Here is a 20,180-nt window from a genome sequence, read left to right as displayed (position 1 = left end):
TGAGGGAGCCCCTACCCCAGGAGCCTTAGAGTAGTACCAAGGCCAGGGACCCAGGGAACCAGCCTCACATCCCCTGTGACAGAGCAGAGGCCAGGGAGCCTGCCCATGTGCCCTTCCCACAGGGCAGACACAGCGTGGCCCTGGGCAGACCTCCAGCCCGAGTCCCTTACCTGCCCTTCTTGGGCAAGGTCCCTGGCTGGGCTCTGGCCTTCGGGGAGCAGTGTCTGATCTCCACCTCAGCTCACCCAGCAGTGGTGTCCTGCTTCTTGCCCCGGGGTCCCCCATGGCAGGGGTTGGGTGCTGCCACACCCTCCTGCACCTCCAGATTTGCCGAAGCTGGGACACAGCCCCTGACCGGGCTCGCTCACACCTGCTCCAGACACGGCCAGTGTCTGTGTAATTGAGCCATGACATTTGTGGGGCTTAAACAACCCCAGGGGTGCAGTGCCATGCCAACTGTTAAAAACATGTCTCCCCTTGCCCTGGCTGGTGTAGCTCAGTGGACTGAGCGCGGGCCTGCAAACCACACGATCGCAGTTTGATTCCCAGTCAGGGCACATGCTTGGGTTGCAGGCCAGTTCCCAGCAGGGGACTCATGAGAAGGCAACCACACATTGATGTTTCTCTCCCTCTCTCCTTCCCATCTAAAGATAAATAAATAAAATATTAAAAATAAATAAAAATAAAAACGTGTCTCCATGTGGAAAAGAAGTGCCCCCAAATCTCAGGTTATCTTCTTTGAGTGACTGGGGGCTTCCTTTAATGTTCTTCTGTTGAATTTCCTGTAGTAATACCTATCTGTTTTTATAATCGAAAAGGATGCTCAAAACCTGAGAAAACAGGTAACACAGTGTCCAATGTGTTCATCTAAACGGGTCGTTTGGAGAGGGGAAGCCAGAACTGTGGATAAGCCACACTAGGCTAGGAGGCGGGACCATGAGCACATGGGGCCCTCCCTGCACCCCCGTTTCTGTGCCCTTCCCATGCCTTTGAGGGACCCTTTCCCCCTGAGCTGGAGCCTCCTGAGCCTGGTGGCCGACGCACACCTGGTGGTGGGGACCAGATGCCATTTGGATCCCGACTCAGGTCAGCCCTGAACTGCAGCCCCACCCTTGGCCAACGGCTCCATCTGTGGTGGCCCAAGAAGTCTTCCTGCCCTGCCTGGGGGCGTGAGAAGTCTGCAGGAGGCCAAGGCCAGGAGCAGGGGCCCAGGAGGACCCAGGGTGGCAGCAGGATAGGGGTCACCGTCCCAGTGACTGACAGGACACCTGGTGTGGCCTGGTACCCAGCTGCACTGTGATGGTCTGCTAAGGAACGGAGGAGGTGGCTGAGGCTCAGGGGCCACATGCTGCCCCCTGGGCTGAGGGCCAACTCTGAAAACATCTTATCTTCAGAGGGAGGGAGCCAGGGCACTGACTGACCTGGGGCCACCGGGGCCACCTGGTCACAGCCACCGGGGCCACCAGAACTGCCCCTCTCCCGCTGCCGCCACGGGAATGCAGACAGGACCAGAAAAGGCACAGACACGTCAGACCTGGACGTGCGCCTGGGCCCTGCCCTTACTAATGGTCAGCCCACAGGCGGGCCACTCTCAGCACCTTGGTGTCCCTCCATGTAAACAGGGGAGGTGACAGCCCACTCCACTGAACCCACATGGGTGGGCAGGCGTGTTCTCTGCCCAGAGTGGGGGTTTGCCTCGAGAAGGGAAAGAAAACAAGCAGGACAGAACTCTGCAGCCCGTCCCCACCAAGCCGCCCCCCCCCAAAGCCACACCTGGGTTTCCCAACAAGCTGTGATGAGGGGCCCCATCAAAGAGCAGGTGATTTGCATATTTTCCACCTAACAGAGTGAACACCGCCCCCTTCCTAGTGGCCTCACATCTTGATAAAAAGACAGTCACCACCATGGGTCACTCCTCCTGATCTGTGCCTGCCTGCTGGGTCCCCGTCGTGCCGGGGGCTTGGGTTCTGGAGTCCACTGTTTTATCACTCTGCTTTCATTCAGCCAGAATCCTGTCCCAGGGGGCCCAGGGCTGCTTTTATGAGACGTCTCCCGAGATGGATCAGTGGCTTCCAGACTGATCTGGGGAGAAGCAGACCAGTCCAGTTAGCTGTTCGGCCAGTGCCTGCCTTTGAAACCTGAACAGGGCTTCGAGTGATCGGGAAGCGTGAGGCTGCCTGCCGCTGGCCGTGGGGCTGCTCAGGAAGGAAGGCTGATGTTCACCCAGTCCACCTCGTCCACCTCGTCCCCCCCCGAGGTCGGCCTGTTTCCCCATCTGTTAAAGAGGAGGTCAGCTCGGGCAGGGCGTCTCAGGGCCCAGGCCCTCTGCGGTCCAGCGGTTCGAGCACACGGTGGGAGCAGGGCCTGCCCGCACCTCCCAGCCCATGGTCCTGGGCAGTCGGGTGGGCCACAGGTCAGGGTAGTTTATTGAACTGCTTCCTCCTGTGTACAGTGGGCGTGACACGCTCAAGTCAATCAAGTTACGGCTCTATAAGGTGCCCTCTGTGCCCACGCCCCTGATCCCACGGGCCAGCATTCCTGCCTCACAGCATGTGGTCTTCAAATGCCCCTGGAGCTGCCCCGGCTTTTGCCTCCACAGGGGACTTGTGGGGACAGGAAAGGGTGGGTGGCCAGGGTGTGAGTGCCTTGGGGGTGCTCAGCAGCCACTCGGAGTCCGGGTGGGGGCGGTGGTGGGGCTGGGCAGTCGGTCCTGGGCCGTCCCAGGGAGGCCTGTTTTCTCCGGGCTCCGCTCCAATGCCAAGAGCATTTGATGAAGCGGCAGTGGGCGACTGCCTCGGGGTCCTTGTAGGAGTGCTGTGGACGGGGGTCACGAGAGCATGCGGACCTGGGGGTTCCGGACACTCCCGGAACACCTCCTCCGAGGCCTTTCCCCTGCTCTCACCCCAGCTTCACCAGGGCCTCGCAGGTAGCAGAGGAGGGTGTAGGGGGAGTGTACTGCTGACTGCTGGGAGGCGGGGGCCGTGGGGTGGGAGGGACAGGAAGGGGTCTGGGGGGGTCTGGGCTGGGGGGGGAGGGGTGCAGGAGGCGGGGGGGGGGCCTCCCCAGAGGCTCATCACTTGTCTGCGTGCTTCAGCAGCAGGTCCACAGCCTCCGCGAGGTTGTCCACGTGGCCGTCGGCCTTCACTTCCGGGTGGTGCTCGTCGCTGGGCCTGCGGAGCAGGGCAGAGGCCAGTCAGTCTGCACCCCAGCCCCCACAACTCAGGGGACACACATCCCCCGACTGTTGCTTCCACCTGGAGACCCCCCAAACCTCTGCCACTGGAAGCCAGCTCAGTGCCTCTGCTCCATCTGAGCTGCCAGCAGGGGAACACCCCCTGGAGAGGGGCCATGAAGCTGACCCTGTTCCGAGTTCCTTTCTGCCCAAACCCTAGGGGGCCCACCTGCCATCTGGCCAGTGCCCTCCAAGGTGGCTCCCACCCAATGGAGGGCCGGCAAAGCCACACTCTGCCCGGGATCTTGGGCCTGGGAACCCCCATGGTTTTCATCTGTTCCCCGGACATTCCCTGAGGCCCGGCTGGATGCTGAGGACAAGGAGGGTGAGACCACGCGATACATGCAGGTGCCTCTGGGGTACTTGTGGCGCCAAGGGGACCCCTCGTGGGGGCTTCATGGAGGAGGGGCTGTATCTGCACCCAGGTGATATGAGTGGGGGAGACTGTGATGGGGCATTGCCAGGTGCCCGGGAAATCCACCACCACCGAGTGAGCCAAGGCCCCCACGCAGGCAGGGCGCTGGCTGCCATCAGCTCTTCCTCCCCGTCAGGCGCTATGGGCCCAGGGAAGGCGATGACGGAGGAGAGGACGAGGCCATTCTGTGCATGGGCCCCGACAGCGTCACACAGCATCACAGGGACGTTCCTTGTAGTGGCAGAAGCCAAATGGCGGCCTGGACCCCCACAGAGGAGCCCAGCAGGGAGTGCTGTGCCCGTCTCCCTCTCCTAGGCCCACCGGCCGAGGGGACGTCCTGAGGGGTCAGGGGTACACCCCACCCTGGTCTACTCCAGGCCAGGGCCACCCAGTGGCTCCCGAAGGCAGAGGCCCTGGTGTTGCTCACGTGGGAGGGGCAGGGGTCCTTGTCCCGACTGTTTTGGAAGGACTGGCTGCACCCCAGTGGGTGGCTGGGGTGGGGCCGGGGCAGGCCTGCCCAGTGAATTCGGGGAGCTGGCCCTGGGGCGTGACACCATCGGGAGGGATGCCGACGCAGGGCTGCGCCGAGGAAGCTGGAGGAAAGGACAGAGGGTGTCAGGTCCTGGGGCTGGAGCTGACAGGGCTGGGCTAAGAGGGTCTTTCTGTCGGAGCCCCAGAAGCGCAGGACCTGCAGGCCGGGGCCTCCTGCAAAGGCCAGGGTGTTGCCGGGGGAACCACGCCACCTGTGCTCATCCTCGCATCTCCACGCCACTGCCCGTGGCCCAAACACGAGGCGTGTGCCACAGCGTTTCCACCTGCTGGCCTGGGGCAGACGCCGCCATGATGCAGCTTGCTGGGGCCTCACTGACCTGGCCTGGGCTGGCCGCTGGCAGATACGCAAGTGTCAGTGGTCACGTGGCGGGGGGGCTGGGAGGGCGGAGTCGGCCACAGACCTCAGGCCTCTCTACCTCTGTCCTGAGTTCCGGAGGTGGGCCAGTCATGTGAGGCAGCCCTGGCCGTGGGCAGACATCTGGTGCCTCCAGGAGAAACCGGGTCCTACATACGAAGGCTCCCAGGCGGGAGGTCCGCCCCATGCAGCCCCGCCTCCACCCAGCCAGGGCCTGCTGAGCCCCTGTGACACCTAGGGCTCTGCCCTGGTCCCTGCCTGGAAGGAGGTCACCACAGGAGTGGGAGCCAGACCCTGAGCCGTCCTGTCTTAGCTGGGGGCCTGGCCCTCGACTCTGACCTCAGGTCCCCATCCTCACTCAGGTTCAGTGCCCCTCAGGCCCGTGTGCCCCCCACCCCACCCACCAGGCCCTTGGCTCCTCTGGCTCTTTTTTTTCTTTAAGATTTTATTTATTTTTAGAGGGGAGAAGAGAGGAAGAAAGACGGAGAGAAACATTGATCACTTGCCCCCAATGGGGACCTGGCCTGCAATCCAGGCATGTGCCCTGACTGGGAATCCAATCAGCGGTCTTTCTTTCAGTTTGTAAGACAACAGCCAACCCACTGAGCCACACTGGTCAGGGCCCCCTGCCTCCTGGGTCCCTCACCAGCCACCCTCAGTCCCAGCTACCTGGGCCCAGCCTCCGCCGGAGTCCTGGGATAAGCAGCCCAGCGGCCCCGAGACCCCACCTGGGGACCCCACGGCCTGGGGCACCTCCACCTCCGATGGCAGAGACCTGCCCTCCCCTGTGAACCAGCTCACACAGGGCCTCTCCAGCTGCTCTAAAACCACGTGGGAGACAAACACTGAAATACAAACCCAGGCCTAGAGTCCTTGCCCCGGGCCCCTCTGAGGCCCGGGCTCCTTGGCCAGGAAGGGAAAGGAGACACGCCCCTGCTGGCAGGCCCTCCCCTGGGGTCAGAGCTCTGTGGCGGTTGGGGGGCAAGGTGCTGGGCCTCCCCTGTCTGCCTGCTCATCTGTAACAGGCAGAGGTTGGGGGAACCTTTCCCCGGATCACTGCCCCCCAGGGTCTCTGTGCAAATAAGACAGCAGAGGTGCATCTTGGGTGACATGTAGCGAGAACCGCCACGGTCCCCTGCTGCCCCTACCCTGATGCCTTCCTCTGGCTAGGGGAGAACTGGGCCCTTCCGGAACTAACAGCGGAGCCTGGAGCCTGACGTCATCAGGGGAGTGGGAGAGGCAGGCAGGGACATCACCAGTGCCCAACCAGGGCAGTGGCCTCTGCTAGAGATGATGGGCTAAGCCCTGGAAGAGGTGGGGCCCCAGGCAGCTCTGTATGCAGTGATGGGGGACCCCAGTCACCCCAAGACTGTCCCCCAGCCCCAGTACCCCTCCCAGGGGCTGCAAGATGGCTATGCCCCCCTTGCTTCTGCTACTGCATGTCAGAGGAGCGAAAGGTAGGGTGGGGTCCTGCGCCCACCACCTGGGAGGCACCCCCTGTGCACGTGCAGGCTGCGGTGGGTAGGGGAGCCACCTGGGGGGAGCATTATCTATACTTTCTGCCACAAGCTTCGGTCGTCCGGATGGTCTCCTGACCCCCATGTGGATGAGCTGGGGTGAGAGGCAGAGCTGGCTAACTGATGTCCCTTTGCGCCAAGCCCAGCACCCCACCCCGGCAGGCCTGTCTTCTGGCTGGGAAGGACCAGGAGTCTCTCCCAGCAGACAGGTGCTTGCTGGCCCAGATCCATGGGCTCAGGCCCCTGGTGGGTAAACTGAGGCGGAGAAGGGACTCACCACAGATGAGAGCTCCCACCCAGGCAGCAGGCAGGCCCCAGGAGGCTGGGGAGGTCACCCAGCTTGGGGGAAGGGCGAGCCGCAGGAACGAGGGGACACCTGTGCCCTGGCCCCCAGGTGTGCGGCACAGCATTCCACGCAGCGGGCAGCCTGGCACCTCCGTTCCACAGACAGCGACCCAGATGCAGGGTGGGGTGGGGCCTGCCCAGAGTCGCGGGCAGGAGATGGCAGAGCTTTCTTGCAGAGGTTTAGTCCCGGCTCGTTTAAGCGATTCCTTCCTTAGCACACACGACAGCTGCTACACCTGAAGTCACTGCTGTGCTGGCGACCTGTGGCCCAAGGTCGCTGGGCAGGGGCGTGCCTCACCTCCCTGTCAGCTCCAGGACAGAGATGGGCCCTGGGGGCTGGCTTTGATAAATGGGGTGAGGAGTCACAGTGTTTGTCGAGAAAAACGAAACAAAAGGCACAATGCATGCGGACCCGCACATCGGGCACTGAGGGCTGGCTCGCCTGGGCCAAACACAGAGACGAGGCAACACCTCATCTGAGCCTCGAGGGCACCAGCTCCCCAGGCCAGGCCTCAGCAGGGGCGCATTCCACCCTGGTGGGGGCGGGGGTGAGTCCAGCAGAGAAGGGACTCCACCCGGGACCCTGGCACCCACCCTCGAGTTTCCTCTGTGCTCTGTCCGCAGGGAGGAAACTAGCCTGTTCACAGCATGTTTCAGCCTGGTGGCACCTTGTCATCCAGAACTGACCCCGCACCGCCGGCTGTTTCCTGTACAGTCCTCACTGCCCATTCACCGCCAGGCACACCGAACGGGAGCGCGTGTGCCACCCGGCTGCCCACTGGCATGTAGCAGTCTCAGAAGACTCCCTCACCCTGGGAAATGAGGTTCCCTGAACCCCTGACACTGGCTGGAGGCCCTGTCACAGCCTTTGCCCAATTTATACACTCAGCGAGGCCACAGACATACACTGGTGGCCCCTGAACATGTCTGGTTGGGCCCACATGGTATGTTTTAAAAACAGTGTGGATTTTTTTTTTAATCTTGCCAGTATTCCCTCAGCAAAAATGGGCTGATACAGTGTGGCAGCTGCTCCCTTGAATGAGGCCAGTGTCTTCTATTTTGCCACACTCCCTACCATTCCCTATTGCGTCCCTATTCTTAGTCCAGGTCCGTCTCACCCCACTCTATGTCCTGCTTGCTCTTGCAGGTGTCTGAGTTCGCTGCTCTGTCTTACAGCACCGGCTCTCTGTGACTCTGTTCCCAAGGAACAGGTTGCCTCCTCCAGATGCCTTCCCTGAAGCCCTTCCCCAGCCCTCACCTGGGTGAGGTGCCTGCTCTGTGCCCAAGGCACTGCATTGACCACAATGGAGCACCTGTCATTCTACTGAACTTTCTGGTTACTGTGTGATGCCACCTGTAGGCTGTGAGCTTCCTGAGGTCAGGGGCATCTCTGCGGTGCCCTCTTGCTCCCGACACAAGGCCTTGGCTCCTGGCAGAGACAGGGTCAGGCAGCCAAGCCAATGAACGAGCAGCCTGCATCCTCCTGACTGACTGGGGCCCGTGGGTTGCACCCAGGCAGCTGGCTCTCTGCACCCACACCAGCCTAGAGACTAGACACAGGGGACAGGCCACCCCTATCGTCAAGGGGTGATGAGCACAGAGCAGGTTTCTGCGTCTCAGGGCCTTGGAGCTCTGGCCAGGCCTCAGCCCGGGTCCTCCCTGGAGCACAGGCCTAGCATGCGGGGGCCACGGGCTTCTGGATTCTTCACATTCCTGGAGAGGCACCACTGCTGGGCCCCCGAGCCCCTGAGCTCTCAGTCTGGGTGGCAGCGCCAGGCCCCAGGGAATTTCCTTCTGTGAACCACTCACCAGGGTGGAACGCCCTCTCTCCCCAAACCCAGACTGTTGGAAACAGGAAAATGCCTCCCTGCCCCGGGGCTAACGGCTGGCCTGGGCCAGCCCTGAGGACGCCAGCTCAATGGAACCCTTGGAGAAAAGCACCCCACCCCCACCCGCACAGCCAGGCCTACAGCAGGCTCTGGCCCAGGACTGGTCCCGGGCATGGACGCAGGGCTGGTGGGGGAAGCTGAGGCACACGGAAGCTGGGGCGCTGCACAAAAGTAGCAGAGGGGTCTGAGGGGGTGGCAGGCGGCTCCCCATCACCACCAAGACCAAGTCCAGGCTCCCTGATGGGGCAGGAGAGGCTGCTGGAGCCCACCAGCCACACCCACTTCTCCCGCCCCAGCAACTCCCAGCATCTGTGCTGGAGCATCCTCTCCCGCCCATGCCCTGCGCAAGGCTCTGCCCCAGGACCCCGGCTGCATGCCCTCCGGGACCTACCCCTCCCTGGAATGAAGGGCCGTATGCATGCGTGAGCACTGAGGCCTCTGGGTCATGGGCCCAGGGAGTCCATGGTAGAACCTTCCAGAAGCAGAGCCTGACAGCATCTCAGGAAGAGTGCCCCAGAGCTGACAGCACTGTCTGCAGAACAGATGAAGTTCCCTGGGAGGTGGGGGACCCCAAGTCAGGCCCCAGCAGTCAGCCAGCCTCCACCCTTGTGACCCCGATAGGTTGTGCAAATAGCAAGGGTGGTTTCTCTTTTTTTCCCTTAATTTTGTTTCCAGTGAGCATTTCAGGCCTGATACGAGCAGCTCCTAACAATATCTACCTGAAGGCCTGAAAGCCCCCACACCTGGGCCGGGGGCCAGCAGGGGCTGGGGAAACGGGGTGCTGGCCAGCTGAGTGTGTGTGGCCTTCCTGCTAGTCTTGTCTGCTAGGTCTGGCAGAGGGTGCCTGAGTCACGGGCTGAGACTGGGCTGGCCCTGAGTGCTGTGTGACCTTGGACACGAGCACTTGGAGCCTCGATTCTCTCTTTTGTGCGTGGGGTGAAAGAGCCCCCCCACTGCCCAGAGCTGGGGCGGGCAGCGGGGGAGACAAAAGCAGTTGGCACAGGGTGTGGCCTTCACCCGAGTGTGAGGTCCGGGTGGATGAACAGATGGCAGGTGCCCAACTGGGTGGGCAGTGGACCCTTGAGGGCCACACTAGCCAGAGAAATAGACAAGGTCTACAGCTGCCAAGTAACCTCAGGGAGGCTTTCCCCAAGGGGCTCTCCATGGGGACAGGAGCTGCACCCCTGCTCTGCAGGTGATGAGCAGGCAATGACAGACCTGCCGAGATGCTGTGGGCGGGGCCGGGGGTGGGCGGCAGGGGGCATGGCGGACTCCTCTGAGGGGGAAGCAGCAGCCACCCGGCCTGTGCCCCCACGGCTGCCCAGGGTCCTCCTTCTCCAGGCCAACTGGACGCTCTACTTGTAATATTATTCATGACGGGGGAGGGGGGGCGGTCATCAACAAGTGCCCTCCCCTCCGGGGATCTGGTATAGGGCCCTACATGAGGCAGGTGCTGCAGCAGCCACCGCGCAGCCAAGGAGATGCAGGCTTGGAGAGGGGCTGTGGTCAGCCCACAGACACAGGGCTGGGAGGCCTGTCTGCCGCCCAGCCTGGCTGACCGTGCTTGCAGGAGCCTGGAGGCCTGGGGGCAGGTGGTGGGCGGGCCACCTGAAAGGCCGGCTGGGGGCCGGGCAGCTGGTCTCACGGAGGAGGAGCCCTGACAGCTGTTCAGAATATTTTGATACAAACAATGAGCACCTGGCGTGTGTCTAGATGAAAAACAAGCTGGTCCGGCCCCTTGCAACGTGCCCTCCAACAGTGGGACCCCCGGAGGACTCCCCAGGCACCCCCACCCAGGCCCACAGGGGCCGCGCTCATGCCCTCTTCCCCCAGAAAGGCCACCCTACCCCCTGCTTTCTGGGCTAGACCTCCCGATGTCGGGAAGACCCTGAGGCTAGCCCAGCAGGCCCTGGGCTTGCACGCCCAAGAGGAGGTGCAGGATAAGGGGGTGTGTGGGGAGAGGTGTCCTGTCCCTGGGGCCAAACACCAAGCCGGCCATGGCTGATGCCACCTGCTCTGTGGAGCATATCAGTTAAGAGCACAGCCCGCCCAGGTGAGCCTAGGTGACCTTGGAGGCCGGCTGTACCTGCAACCTCAACAGATGCCACCTGGAGAGCCCCACCCCCAACCGCTGCCCTGGGCTGGCCTCGCCCCAGCCTCCTTGCACACACAGCCAGCAGCCAGCAGCTGTCGAGTGGGCCCAAGCTCACCAGCCTCTGGACAGGCTGCCCCAGGGGTTTGCCCAGCACCGTGACACCTCATTCATAACCACTGGGAGAAGGCTTCACATCCAACCCCCCAGAGGGGGTAAGGGGTTTGCTTCAGGTGATGCAGCCAGCAAGTGGCAGGGCTGGGACTCCGGTCCCAGCCTCGCTCCCGTGCCAGCACCTTCCTGACCCCACTGGATGAAATGAGGCCCCGAACGAGGCCAATGAGCCCTCACACCCAAGAACTGGGGGACCTGGAAGTCTCAGCCCCTCAGTTTCCAGGTGGAGAGACGGGCCCGGGGAGGGGCAGCGGCGGCCTGAGGCGGCCCAGTGCAGCTGCCCCTGAGTTGGGAAGAGAGCTGAGCCTGGCTCCAGGCGCAGGGCCACCTGCCTGCCACCCGCGTGGCAGAGGCCTGAGCAGAAGGGGTCCCAGAACCTTGCCTCTCCCACCTGCACGCACAACCTGGGGTGGGGTTGGGTTGGGGTGGGGGAGCGGGCACACCTCACGGGCCCATCCGTCCACACAGATGGAGAAACCGAGGCACGGAAACGAAGGGCTTGCAGGGAGCCAGCAGGAGGCTGGCGCTCCTCCGCCCGGCCAGACTTAGCACCTTCCACCCCGGTCAGGTTCCCCGAAAAGCTGACGGATGCCACCTCATCCATCACAGTCCAGACAGCACCTCATAAACGGTGCTCGGTCAGAGCCGCGCAGTGAGGGCCATTCATCCTGGCCCTGGGGGCCGCCAGGCTGCCGGGCGGAGGGCCCCACACTGGGCCGATTGTGCTGCAGGGAGCCCGTCCAAGCTGCCCGGCTGCTGGCACGCGGCCGTGCCCTGGACGATTCCTAGACGGAATCTTGTTTTCTTCAGTTTCGTCTCCGGCTCCAGAAGGGGAGCTGCTCCCCCAGAACATTTACCCAGTGGGGCTTTGATGTCCCTCATCCCCGGGGCCCTGTCCACAATGTACAGGGAAGCCATAACCCGCCGTGAACAAGCTGGGCCTGTGGCCTCCGGAGAGCCCTGGAAGCAGCTCCGTGGGGCTCCACGGGCCCACACACTGTTCCGGGAGGGCGGTGGGGGGGCAGGGGACGGTGGCCCCCAGGTGCATTTGCTCGGTGAGCCTCAGGGGGGCGCTGTGCATGTTCTGCCGCACAGAGCGCCATCGGGATAGGAAGGCCTCACCCTTAGCTATGGCAGAAACGTCACCAGTGACTCCACAGGGGGAGACCTTTCGTCTGCAGCAGGGCTCCTGCGTCCTGAGAAGGGGCGGCCTCGGCACTGGCTACAACCGCGGCACCTCCCCCGACGTTATGGGACTTGCCGCAGCTGTGAACCTTTCTTCCCCAGTTCGGGCACCGCCGTGCTCAGGCCTCTGGTCCATGGTCGGGGAAGGAGGCTCAGTAGGGGCTGTCACCCCCTCGGTCGCAGAGCAGGTGAGTGGCAGTGCTGGGCTTTGAACCCCTTCTGTCTCCTGGTCCAGGGCCCCCCTTTCTCAGCTGAGTGGCACTGGGTGCCTCCCATGGGACAGGCCCACTGTTCAGAGGTGGGGAGCCCTGGGCAGGGGGGGACACTGCCCTGCTGTCCTGCAGCTTCTGGCCTGGGGCTGACCCGTCCCAGTCCCAGCGCAGTGGTCAGGGAGGGGGCGCCAATGCCTGTACCACACCCCGACTCGGAATCCTGGGCCAGGAGCAGTTCTCTTGGCTCCGATGGCGCCTTCTGAGCACAGGGAGGACCCACCTGACTGTGCGTCCTTCACACCCTCACTGCCACGAAAGACAAGGCCAAGTCCAGCACGGGCACCGCCCCTCCCACGTGGGGAGGAGGTGGGCGCATAGACACGTGGATGATTATTAGCTGTGCCAGGCCTTGAAACCATCACAGGCATGAGGAGGGAGGCCGACAGGGACACCCGGCACCGTGTGCAGCGTCCCAGCGTTTCCGTGGCCCCGCGTGGCCACCACCACGCCTGGCAGCTGGGGGCATGTTTTCCTTCAGGTTCATGCACAGACCTCAGCCCTTGCTTGTTCCACACCCCCCAACCCCAAAATGCTCATCCATCCTGTTCCACTTCCATTTCAAGTGCATTTGGAAGAGCAGAGAGAGAGGGGGAGAATGCCATGTGATTGGACGAAGGCGCTGTTCACACAATTCTTTGGAAAGAATGACGGATTAAAAACCTGCAAAGCCAGTCAATCACACATCTAGTTTTCTAAGGGGGTGAGTGGGGGCGGAGAGAACTTTCCTGAAAGGACTTGGCCTTGAAACATTAAGTCAAACAACTGGATTTGGCAGCAGCCGGCTTCCGAACGCCGCCAGCCCGCAGAGGCTGCCGGCCCAGCTCTCTGCGTCGGGGTTGGAATAATGAGCGCATTCAAAGCTGAGCCCGGAGTTGCTGCATGTGGGGGGCTGCAGATCAGAGGGGCTGTGGCTGCAGGGACCCCCGGCTCTGAACCAGGAGCCCGGCCTCAGTTCTATAGCTGTGGCCCAGACTGCCCAGTGGGGAACCCCACACGTCTGGTCCCCACAGATTCGGGAGAGTCAACGGGCCTGTCGGGAGGGCCAGGAAAAGGCCTCGCCTAGTGCTCTGAACATGAGAAGGAGCTGCCAGCAGATGAGAAGCACAGGGCCAATCCCTGACCAGCACTGGACTTTCGAGGAGTGAGCCGTCCGGCGCCAGGCACGTCCAGTTCCCAGTGCAGCCCCCGTGCAGCCCCCGTGCGTCCCCGTGCAAGGGGTTGTGCTGAGCACCATATCTTCTTGGGTTTGCAGCCTGTGTGGAATTGTGAACCGCGTCTGAGCCACTCCCGGGTGGAGCCCTTGTCACCTTTTTAAAACCAGGTTTTAATGTTTGCTGACCGGACCTTTGCCTGTGGGGCGACTGAGAAGCCAGAATGGTGGACACAGATGGACCTGGCAGTTGGCAGCTTCTGGAGCAAATGAAAGCTCAGAACCTGTGATGCGTGCCCCACGCAAGCATGGCCACCACCAAGGAGGCGCCGTCCCTACACTCTGAGCTGCTTCACTCGGGAAAAGCGCCTGCCACCTCACTGTGTCACCTCGACCGGCTGCAAGCAGCAGCCGGTAACAGCCGGCAGGCCCCACCCCGAGAGGCTGCGTGTGGAACTCTGCTCTTCCTTCCTTCACTCCCAGAGCACAGTGCAGCCTGTGGGCCAGCCCCTGCGTCCCTCCCCAGTGTCCTTCGTCTGCCTGAGTGCCAGGTGAGACTAGGGCAGCAGGTGGGGATGAGGAAGGCCTCAGGGCAGACTTATGCCCTGCAAGCAGTTGTTACAGGAGATCGTGAGGAATAATGACCTAACCAATATGGATACGTTTGCACAGGCATTTGTAAAAAAAACTTCCACTGCTTAAATTTAATTAAAAAGCAGAGTGTTGCTCTGGAGAACAATGCTTGGGGTCAGCAGGGCCCCATGATCACCCAGGAGGTGACGCCCCGATAGGAAGAACCAGAAAGTCAGATAATAACAAGTGTTGGCAAGGATGGGGAAGCAGCAGGACTCCCAAGCACAACTACTGAGAATGGAGAGGGGGCAGCTGCTGTGGGGAACAGCCCGGCACTTCCTCAAACGGTTAATTATTACTCGCTGTTCGACCCTGCAGTTCAGCCACTCGTAGGTATAGACCCGACTGAAAGCAGCCAGTCCCAAAAGACCACGTTTTGTATGGTTTTATTTACAGGAAGTGTGGACAACAGGAAGTCCCCAGACAAATTAGTATGTGCCTCTGGCAGGGGTGGGGTGTGGGGCAGGTAGCCGGTAGGGAAGGCAGCGCAGGGCTTGTTCCGGAGCAATGCCGCGTTCTACACGTGACTGGTGGTGCCTGTGTGTAGAGGCACTAAGACCATCACACCGCAGACTTAAAGGGGTGAGCGACACAGTGGTGCCTTCCACCTCAGGAAAGCCATTTTTAAAAAGCACATTTAAAGGGACTTCTAAAGACAGATGTGGCAAGCTGGCCTATGACCGAGGTGGCATTACAAGTCAGTGGGGAAAGGACGAGCGGCTGAAAACTGGTGTTGGAACCGCTGGTCACCTGCAGAGAAAGCCCAGTCCAAGCCCCACCTCGTGCCCCGCCCGCGGTCTCGAGCAAAAAGATTTACCAGTGGAATGCGCAAGGCAAACTTCGAAACCTCTGGAGGAGGGGGATGTCTTTGACACGATACCAAATGCATAAACCGTCACAGAAGGATGAATGAACCTGGTTATGTGTCAGTGTAGAGTTTGAGCTCAGGAAGACACCAACGAAAGACAAAGCCCAGACTGGGCATAGTACGTGCGGCAGAAACTAACGAGCAGGAGCAGGATGTCTGAAGAACTGTGGCACACGGAACAGCGAGTGCCCCCATGGGAAAGGGTGCAGGGGGGGCACGGAGAGGTCATTCACGGGAGGGAACCTCGACTGGCCAGCAAACGTGTGAGAAGCGCTCCGACCAGGGCACCAAAAGTACAGGGAATGCCAACAAGATATCACACGCCCTCAAGATTTGGAGAAAACCAAACCAAACCACCTCCCAGTATCAAGAACTGGCAAGGATGTGGGAAAATGGGATTCTTTTCCACTGCTGGAAGGGATGGAAAGGGGCCCAGCCCCTTTGGAGTGTGCAGCAATACCCAATTAATAAGCCGTGGACACCCGTTTGCCTGGAGCCAGCCCCCTGCTCAGCATCAGGGCTCGCTGAACCTCCCTCCTAACACCGGAGCACTGTCGAGAGAAACACGCGATTTCCCAGTCCAAAACTCAGACCTGCCAGGCACAGCCCTGGTCGTGTGCACATTTAACGAGCTCCCCGATGTGAGGCTTATTACCCGGCAAGCGTGGGGAAATTGTTCTAAGGAAAACCTAGCCCGTTTGCACAAGGAGGCACGCCAGCGCTGCTCACCACAGCGTGATTTATAATCATGAAAAGTTGGAAACCGTCTCTGCGTCCGTCAACAGGAAACTGGACTACAAATTGCAGGGCAGCCATACGCTGCAAAGCGACGGCGTCACGCTCGCCTCCCCCTGGCGGGCCTGAGCCACACGTCCCCAGAGGCTGCCAGGCCTCTAAATAAACAGGTCCTACGTGAGGTTCCTCCTGTGGGTGCCGTCGCGTGAGCCACCGGCTGGACGGCGTTCAGGGCTGGCTCCTCCACCTTTCCAGTGGCTGGCTGTTTCCACCCGGGGGCAGGCGTGACTCATGCTCACCGGTCCCACGGTGGGGATGGGGCGCCAGGAGCTGAGCGCCTTCTGCCAGGAGCGCCGAACACTGGTGCCACAAGACACTCCTTGAAAGAAGGGTCTGCAGTCAGCCTTGTTTGGGGGATGCGGGAAATGCCACCTTCTCAGCCAGCAACAGGGCCCATTGACTCAGACAAGCCGAGGAAAGCCCTGCCCTGAAGAGCCTCAGACGCCCAATGGCAGCGTCTGGGACACCTAGAGGAGCACGTGGTCCAGCGCAGGCACCCCAGCACATCCACCGGAAGCCACCCGGGGTTCCCAGACCACTCACCCGCGGAACCCTCTTCCACGTAATCCCCTTTCCCAGAAATCCCCCTTGCCCTCTCTGGGGCCTCCCCAAAGCCTGACATGGGCGGGGCCAAAGAAGAAGGACGAAGAAAGCTCTTGTTCCCACGGCCGAGCCCGAAGTGCTTGAGTCACAGCGCGGGAGTGCCGACTGGCAGCCAGGCCGCAGGGTAGCGGAGCTGCCTGGACCCCACAGGGGTCTCGCCCGCCCGCGCACACTTGCACCACCAGCCCCACCAGAGGCAGAGATGCTGCAGAGCATCAAGTCCTTGAGGCTAGTGGCTGAGCCTGGCTTCCCAGGGATCTGCGTCCCCTTGGCCCCCACACGGGGCACACAGGTGCCTGGGCACAGCACACAGGTAAGATGCAGGGCCGTCCTTCCTGACCACCTTCCGTCCTCATCCCTGCCAATTTGGGACCAGCCACTGTCCCTCCAGCTCCCTCAGCCCCCTGGGTCCCCAAGCCATGCCTGCCATCTGAGCGCACCTGTCAGGTGGGGCTCACAGAGCAGCCCTTGGGGGGTCAGAGGAGGGTGTGGCAGAATGTGGGGGAGGCCCTCAGCTGATGCTTGGTAGACAAGCAGCTATGCCCTGGGCACCGGGGTGGGGGTGGTGGGAGGGACCTGGGAGGGCTGTGGGAGGGTCATTCAGGGCCACTGGAAGAGCCCCTGGCACTTGTGCTGACTCCTGTCTTGAGGCCTGGGGAGCCGGGCTCTGGACTGAGCCCTCAGCTGGCTGCGCCGAGGAAGGGCTGGGTGCAGCCTCCAGAAAGTGCAGCTAGACTGAAGACAAAGGACCGAGTCCCCCTGACCCCCAAATCCTGGGAGTTCATCACTCCCTCAGCCAGCCTCCATGGCTGGGCTGGCACAGGACCTCTGTGACCATGCTGGCAGGAACGGCCTCAGGGGGCTCACAGCCTGGGGTGGGGGGAGATGTGCTTGAACAAACCACCACCCAGGAGTCAGAGGAGCCAATTGCAATGTGAAACAGGCTGGGAGAGGCAGTGCCATTTGCTCAGGGAGGCCCTCATTGCTTACTCTCAGGCCCTCGGCGTCTGCGGTCCAGGCAAACAGCTCAGCTGCCCGGCACCTCTTGCCCCCCACAGCATCACGGCCCAAGTTTCTGTGTGAAGGACCCCCAGGGCAGAGGCCTGCTGGCAGGCTCGGGGTAAACCCTGGTTTGCAGCCTCTGCCGATTGCCATGGTGTAAATACTTGCACGAGGCGGATTTCAAGCCACCAACAGGACTGAGCAGAGCAGGAAAGGGACGTGCACAGCTGACTCCTGCACATCGGTCCCAGCTGGCCCGGTGACAGTCACACAGGTCGCTGGAGCCCAGCAGTTCAGTGTCAATGCCGGGAAAGCTGGTGGAAAGGGGGCCGAGACCCCACAGTGGTGGCAGCCCCTTTGCACTCCCAGCTTTGCCCCCAGAGGACAGAGAAGTAAGGTGCCCCTGGGGTACAGGGACAACTCCGTCCTGGGGACCCGATGATGCTAACTGTGCATCTGGAGGGGATATGATGTCACATCCAGTTTCCAGGATCTGGCCCCTAAGAGCGGCTGGAGAAGGTGGTGACTGCTGGTTGGGCCAGGCTGGGCCAGGGAGTCACTGGGCTCGGCCACACCTGTCCCTGGGCCTCCCTGCTGAATGCCTGAGTGTGGCCTGGCAACTGACCACAACAAACAGTGCGCAGCGGCCCAGCCGGGCCCTGCAGGCCACCTGGGGCCGGGCGCGCCTCATCGGAGGCCCTGCTGGGTGCCCCGGTGTCACTGGGTTCCCCAAGGTGTCGGGTCATTTTCTCCTCAGCACACACAAGTGCAGAAAGGCCCACTGGTCCTGCAGATCCATGGCACCAGATCCCTAGGCTGGGAGGCAGCTGGCAGCCACCTCCCGGTGACCTTGAGCAAGCAGCCTGCTCCCTGCAGGTCTCCGGCTGTGCATGGCGACAAGGGGAGCCCTGCTGCTTCCCCACCTGACAGAACCCGCAGTCGAGAACTGATACCGGAAAAGACCTTGAGCGTTTGGACAAAGGTGGCCACCCAGGAAGCATGCATGGGATTGGGCTCCGAGCGTGGACCCCTTCCTAAACTGGCTCCAAAGGACACGGGTCAGATTTGCACAGTAGGCTGGTGGCTATAAAACAGCACCAGCTGTTCTAAAAATAGCTGCAAAATCTGGAAACCCAGTTGCAAGGGTCCCGTCCCCCCAAACTAAACTATAACCCTAAATATAATGCACTTCAGTGAGTGAACCTTGGGGACAGTGACCTGCACAGCAAGCCCGCAGGTGCCTGCACTCTTCATCGACGTTGAGATTTCTCGGTTCTCGGTATGACGTGTGATTTTGTATTGAAACCAGGACACTGTAGGTGTCCTGGCCTGAGACTCTGATCTTACATAAACCTTCGCTTGTCGCCAGCTGCTTTTGGACACAACTCCAGCAGAGAGAGGGCGGTGGAGCTGTCTCATTGTTGCCAGGTGGGGCGGAGGAAGTCCAGGTCCCCCACCTGGCCCCTGCTGACACTGGGGTGGGGAGGGGCTCACTGGGGCTGGTCAAGGGTGGCGGGGGCAGGAGCGCCTCCCCGCTGCTTCCCACGTGGCCTCCACAGGTACGGTGTGTGTGCTGGGTGGGTGCGGAGGTGGGAGCCCAGGTTCTCCATGCGGTCCCCGCTGACACCCCAGTTCGGTCTTCCTTCCTCCCCAGCTCCCCACGTGTCCTTCTCTCACAGCCCCCAGCACTGGGGTTCAGGGGAGCCTCACAAGGGGGGGTGTCTAGGCCCCCCACTCCACCCTCGCTGGCCCCTCTGTGGGGAGGGGCCACAGTTTTCTCTGTGGTGTGTGGCTGACGTGGGGCAATGATTGCCTACAAGTTTGCTGCCTGTTCCCTGGTCTTTGGCTAATGACAGGAGGCTGCTGCAGGGTGGGGGTGGGATGGGGTGTCTGTCTGTCCTGTTGGTGCTTCTGGCTTGCTGGTTTCTCCAGTCCCCAGACTGGGGTCTGTGAGGCACAAAGAAATCTGGGGACCTCGCCACCGGGTTGTCCCTCGGGTCCCGAGGTCCCTAGCTGGCCTGCCTCCTCCTGTCCACCTTTCAGACACTCCTTATGTCTGTTTTATACCTCACGTCCAGGGTTTTCAGTTGAATGTGGAAGGAGGAATATGGAAAGGTGTGTCCATTCCGCTTTGCTCTTCACAGGTTAAATTTTTTTCCTTTTGGAACCAGGATGGGTCTGGGGTGAAGAAGCAGCGTGCGTCTCTTCCAAAGGTCCTTGTGGCTTCCCAGGAAGCATTTGCTTTACAGAAGACCCTGGGGGGCTCCTGAGGGGCTCCTCCAGCTGGGCCTGGGCTCCCGGCCCTTCTGCAGCTGGGTGGGCCGGGCTCCAGCACGCCTTCTTGTGACAGCCCCGTGCCTGTCTGGGCTTCGCAGAGAGACGGCAGCGTGCACGCTGGGACGTACGCACCGGACGCCCACTGGCGGGCTCACTCCCAGTTGTGGCTGACTCAGCCTTCACTTCCCTGAGCAAAGACCTGAAGCTACGGCGTCCCTCGTTCAAGGCTCAGGAGGAGGGTATTTTTAGACTTCCTGTCCCAGAGCTCCCACTGGACCTCCGAGATCTGGCCTTTCTCTGGAGCCCACGGAGGATGCAGAGGCTATTTCAATGCTGGCAAGTGTGTGCTGCAAAACTGTGCGTAAAGAAAGCGCCACCTCAGTCACGTTTGAAACCCATGGAAAGAAGAGTGTGTGTGTGTGGGGGGCATGGCAACTGGAAGGAACTGTGTCAAGTGTGAATTCATGTTATTGGTGAGCTACGAAAGGATGTTTCAGCCACTTCTTTCATATTGTTTATAATTTCTGATGTCTCCACATGACTGTTTATTAAATTAAAAACAACAATTTAAATCAGAAAACAGTTCTTTCCCCTCCAGAAACAAACAGCGACCCCACGGAGCCGTCGCAGGCCATCCGCCCTGTCCGGAGCCAAGCTCACCGCGCCTTCCGATCATTGGTTGTGGGCAGTGCAGGCCCCTGTGCCTTTGCATGTGATGCCAGCCAGACTCAGGGCCTGGGGCGGGGAGGGGATGCCCTGCCCTGGGCGCCCGAGCTGCTGTCAGGCGGCAGCACCCTGGCTGGGAGCCACTCTGCAGCTCTGGC

General features: G+C 61.4%; 1 protein-coding gene across 1 annotated transcript in view; it reads right to left on the bottom strand.

Annotated features, from left to right (window-relative positions):
- Positions 1–2,334: 2,334 nt before the first annotated feature.
- Positions 2,335–20,180, bottom strand: part of LHPP (phospholysine phosphohistidine inorganic pyrophosphate phosphatase) — a 68,485-nt gene continuing 50,639 nt past the window's right edge. Inside the window, exon 7 of the mRNA XM_037159133.2 lies at positions 2,335–3,170. Coding sequence (XP_037015028.2) covers positions 3,074–3,170 — 97 coding nt within the window. The 3' untranslated portion in view covers positions 2,335–3,073. The remainder of the gene's footprint in view (positions 3,171–20,180) is intronic.

Source organism: Artibeus jamaicensis, unplaced genomic scaffold (assembly GCF_021234435.1).
Source record: "Artibeus jamaicensis isolate MK-2021 breed Jamaican fruit bat unplaced genomic scaffold, CSHL_Jam_final contig_490, whole genome shotgun sequence".
In the NCBI taxonomy this organism is placed as follows: domain Eukaryota; kingdom Metazoa; phylum Chordata; class Mammalia; order Chiroptera; family Phyllostomidae; genus Artibeus; species Artibeus jamaicensis.
The sequence above is the reverse complement of the archived record's forward strand: the minus strand, read 5'-3'. Positions and strand labels throughout refer to the sequence as shown.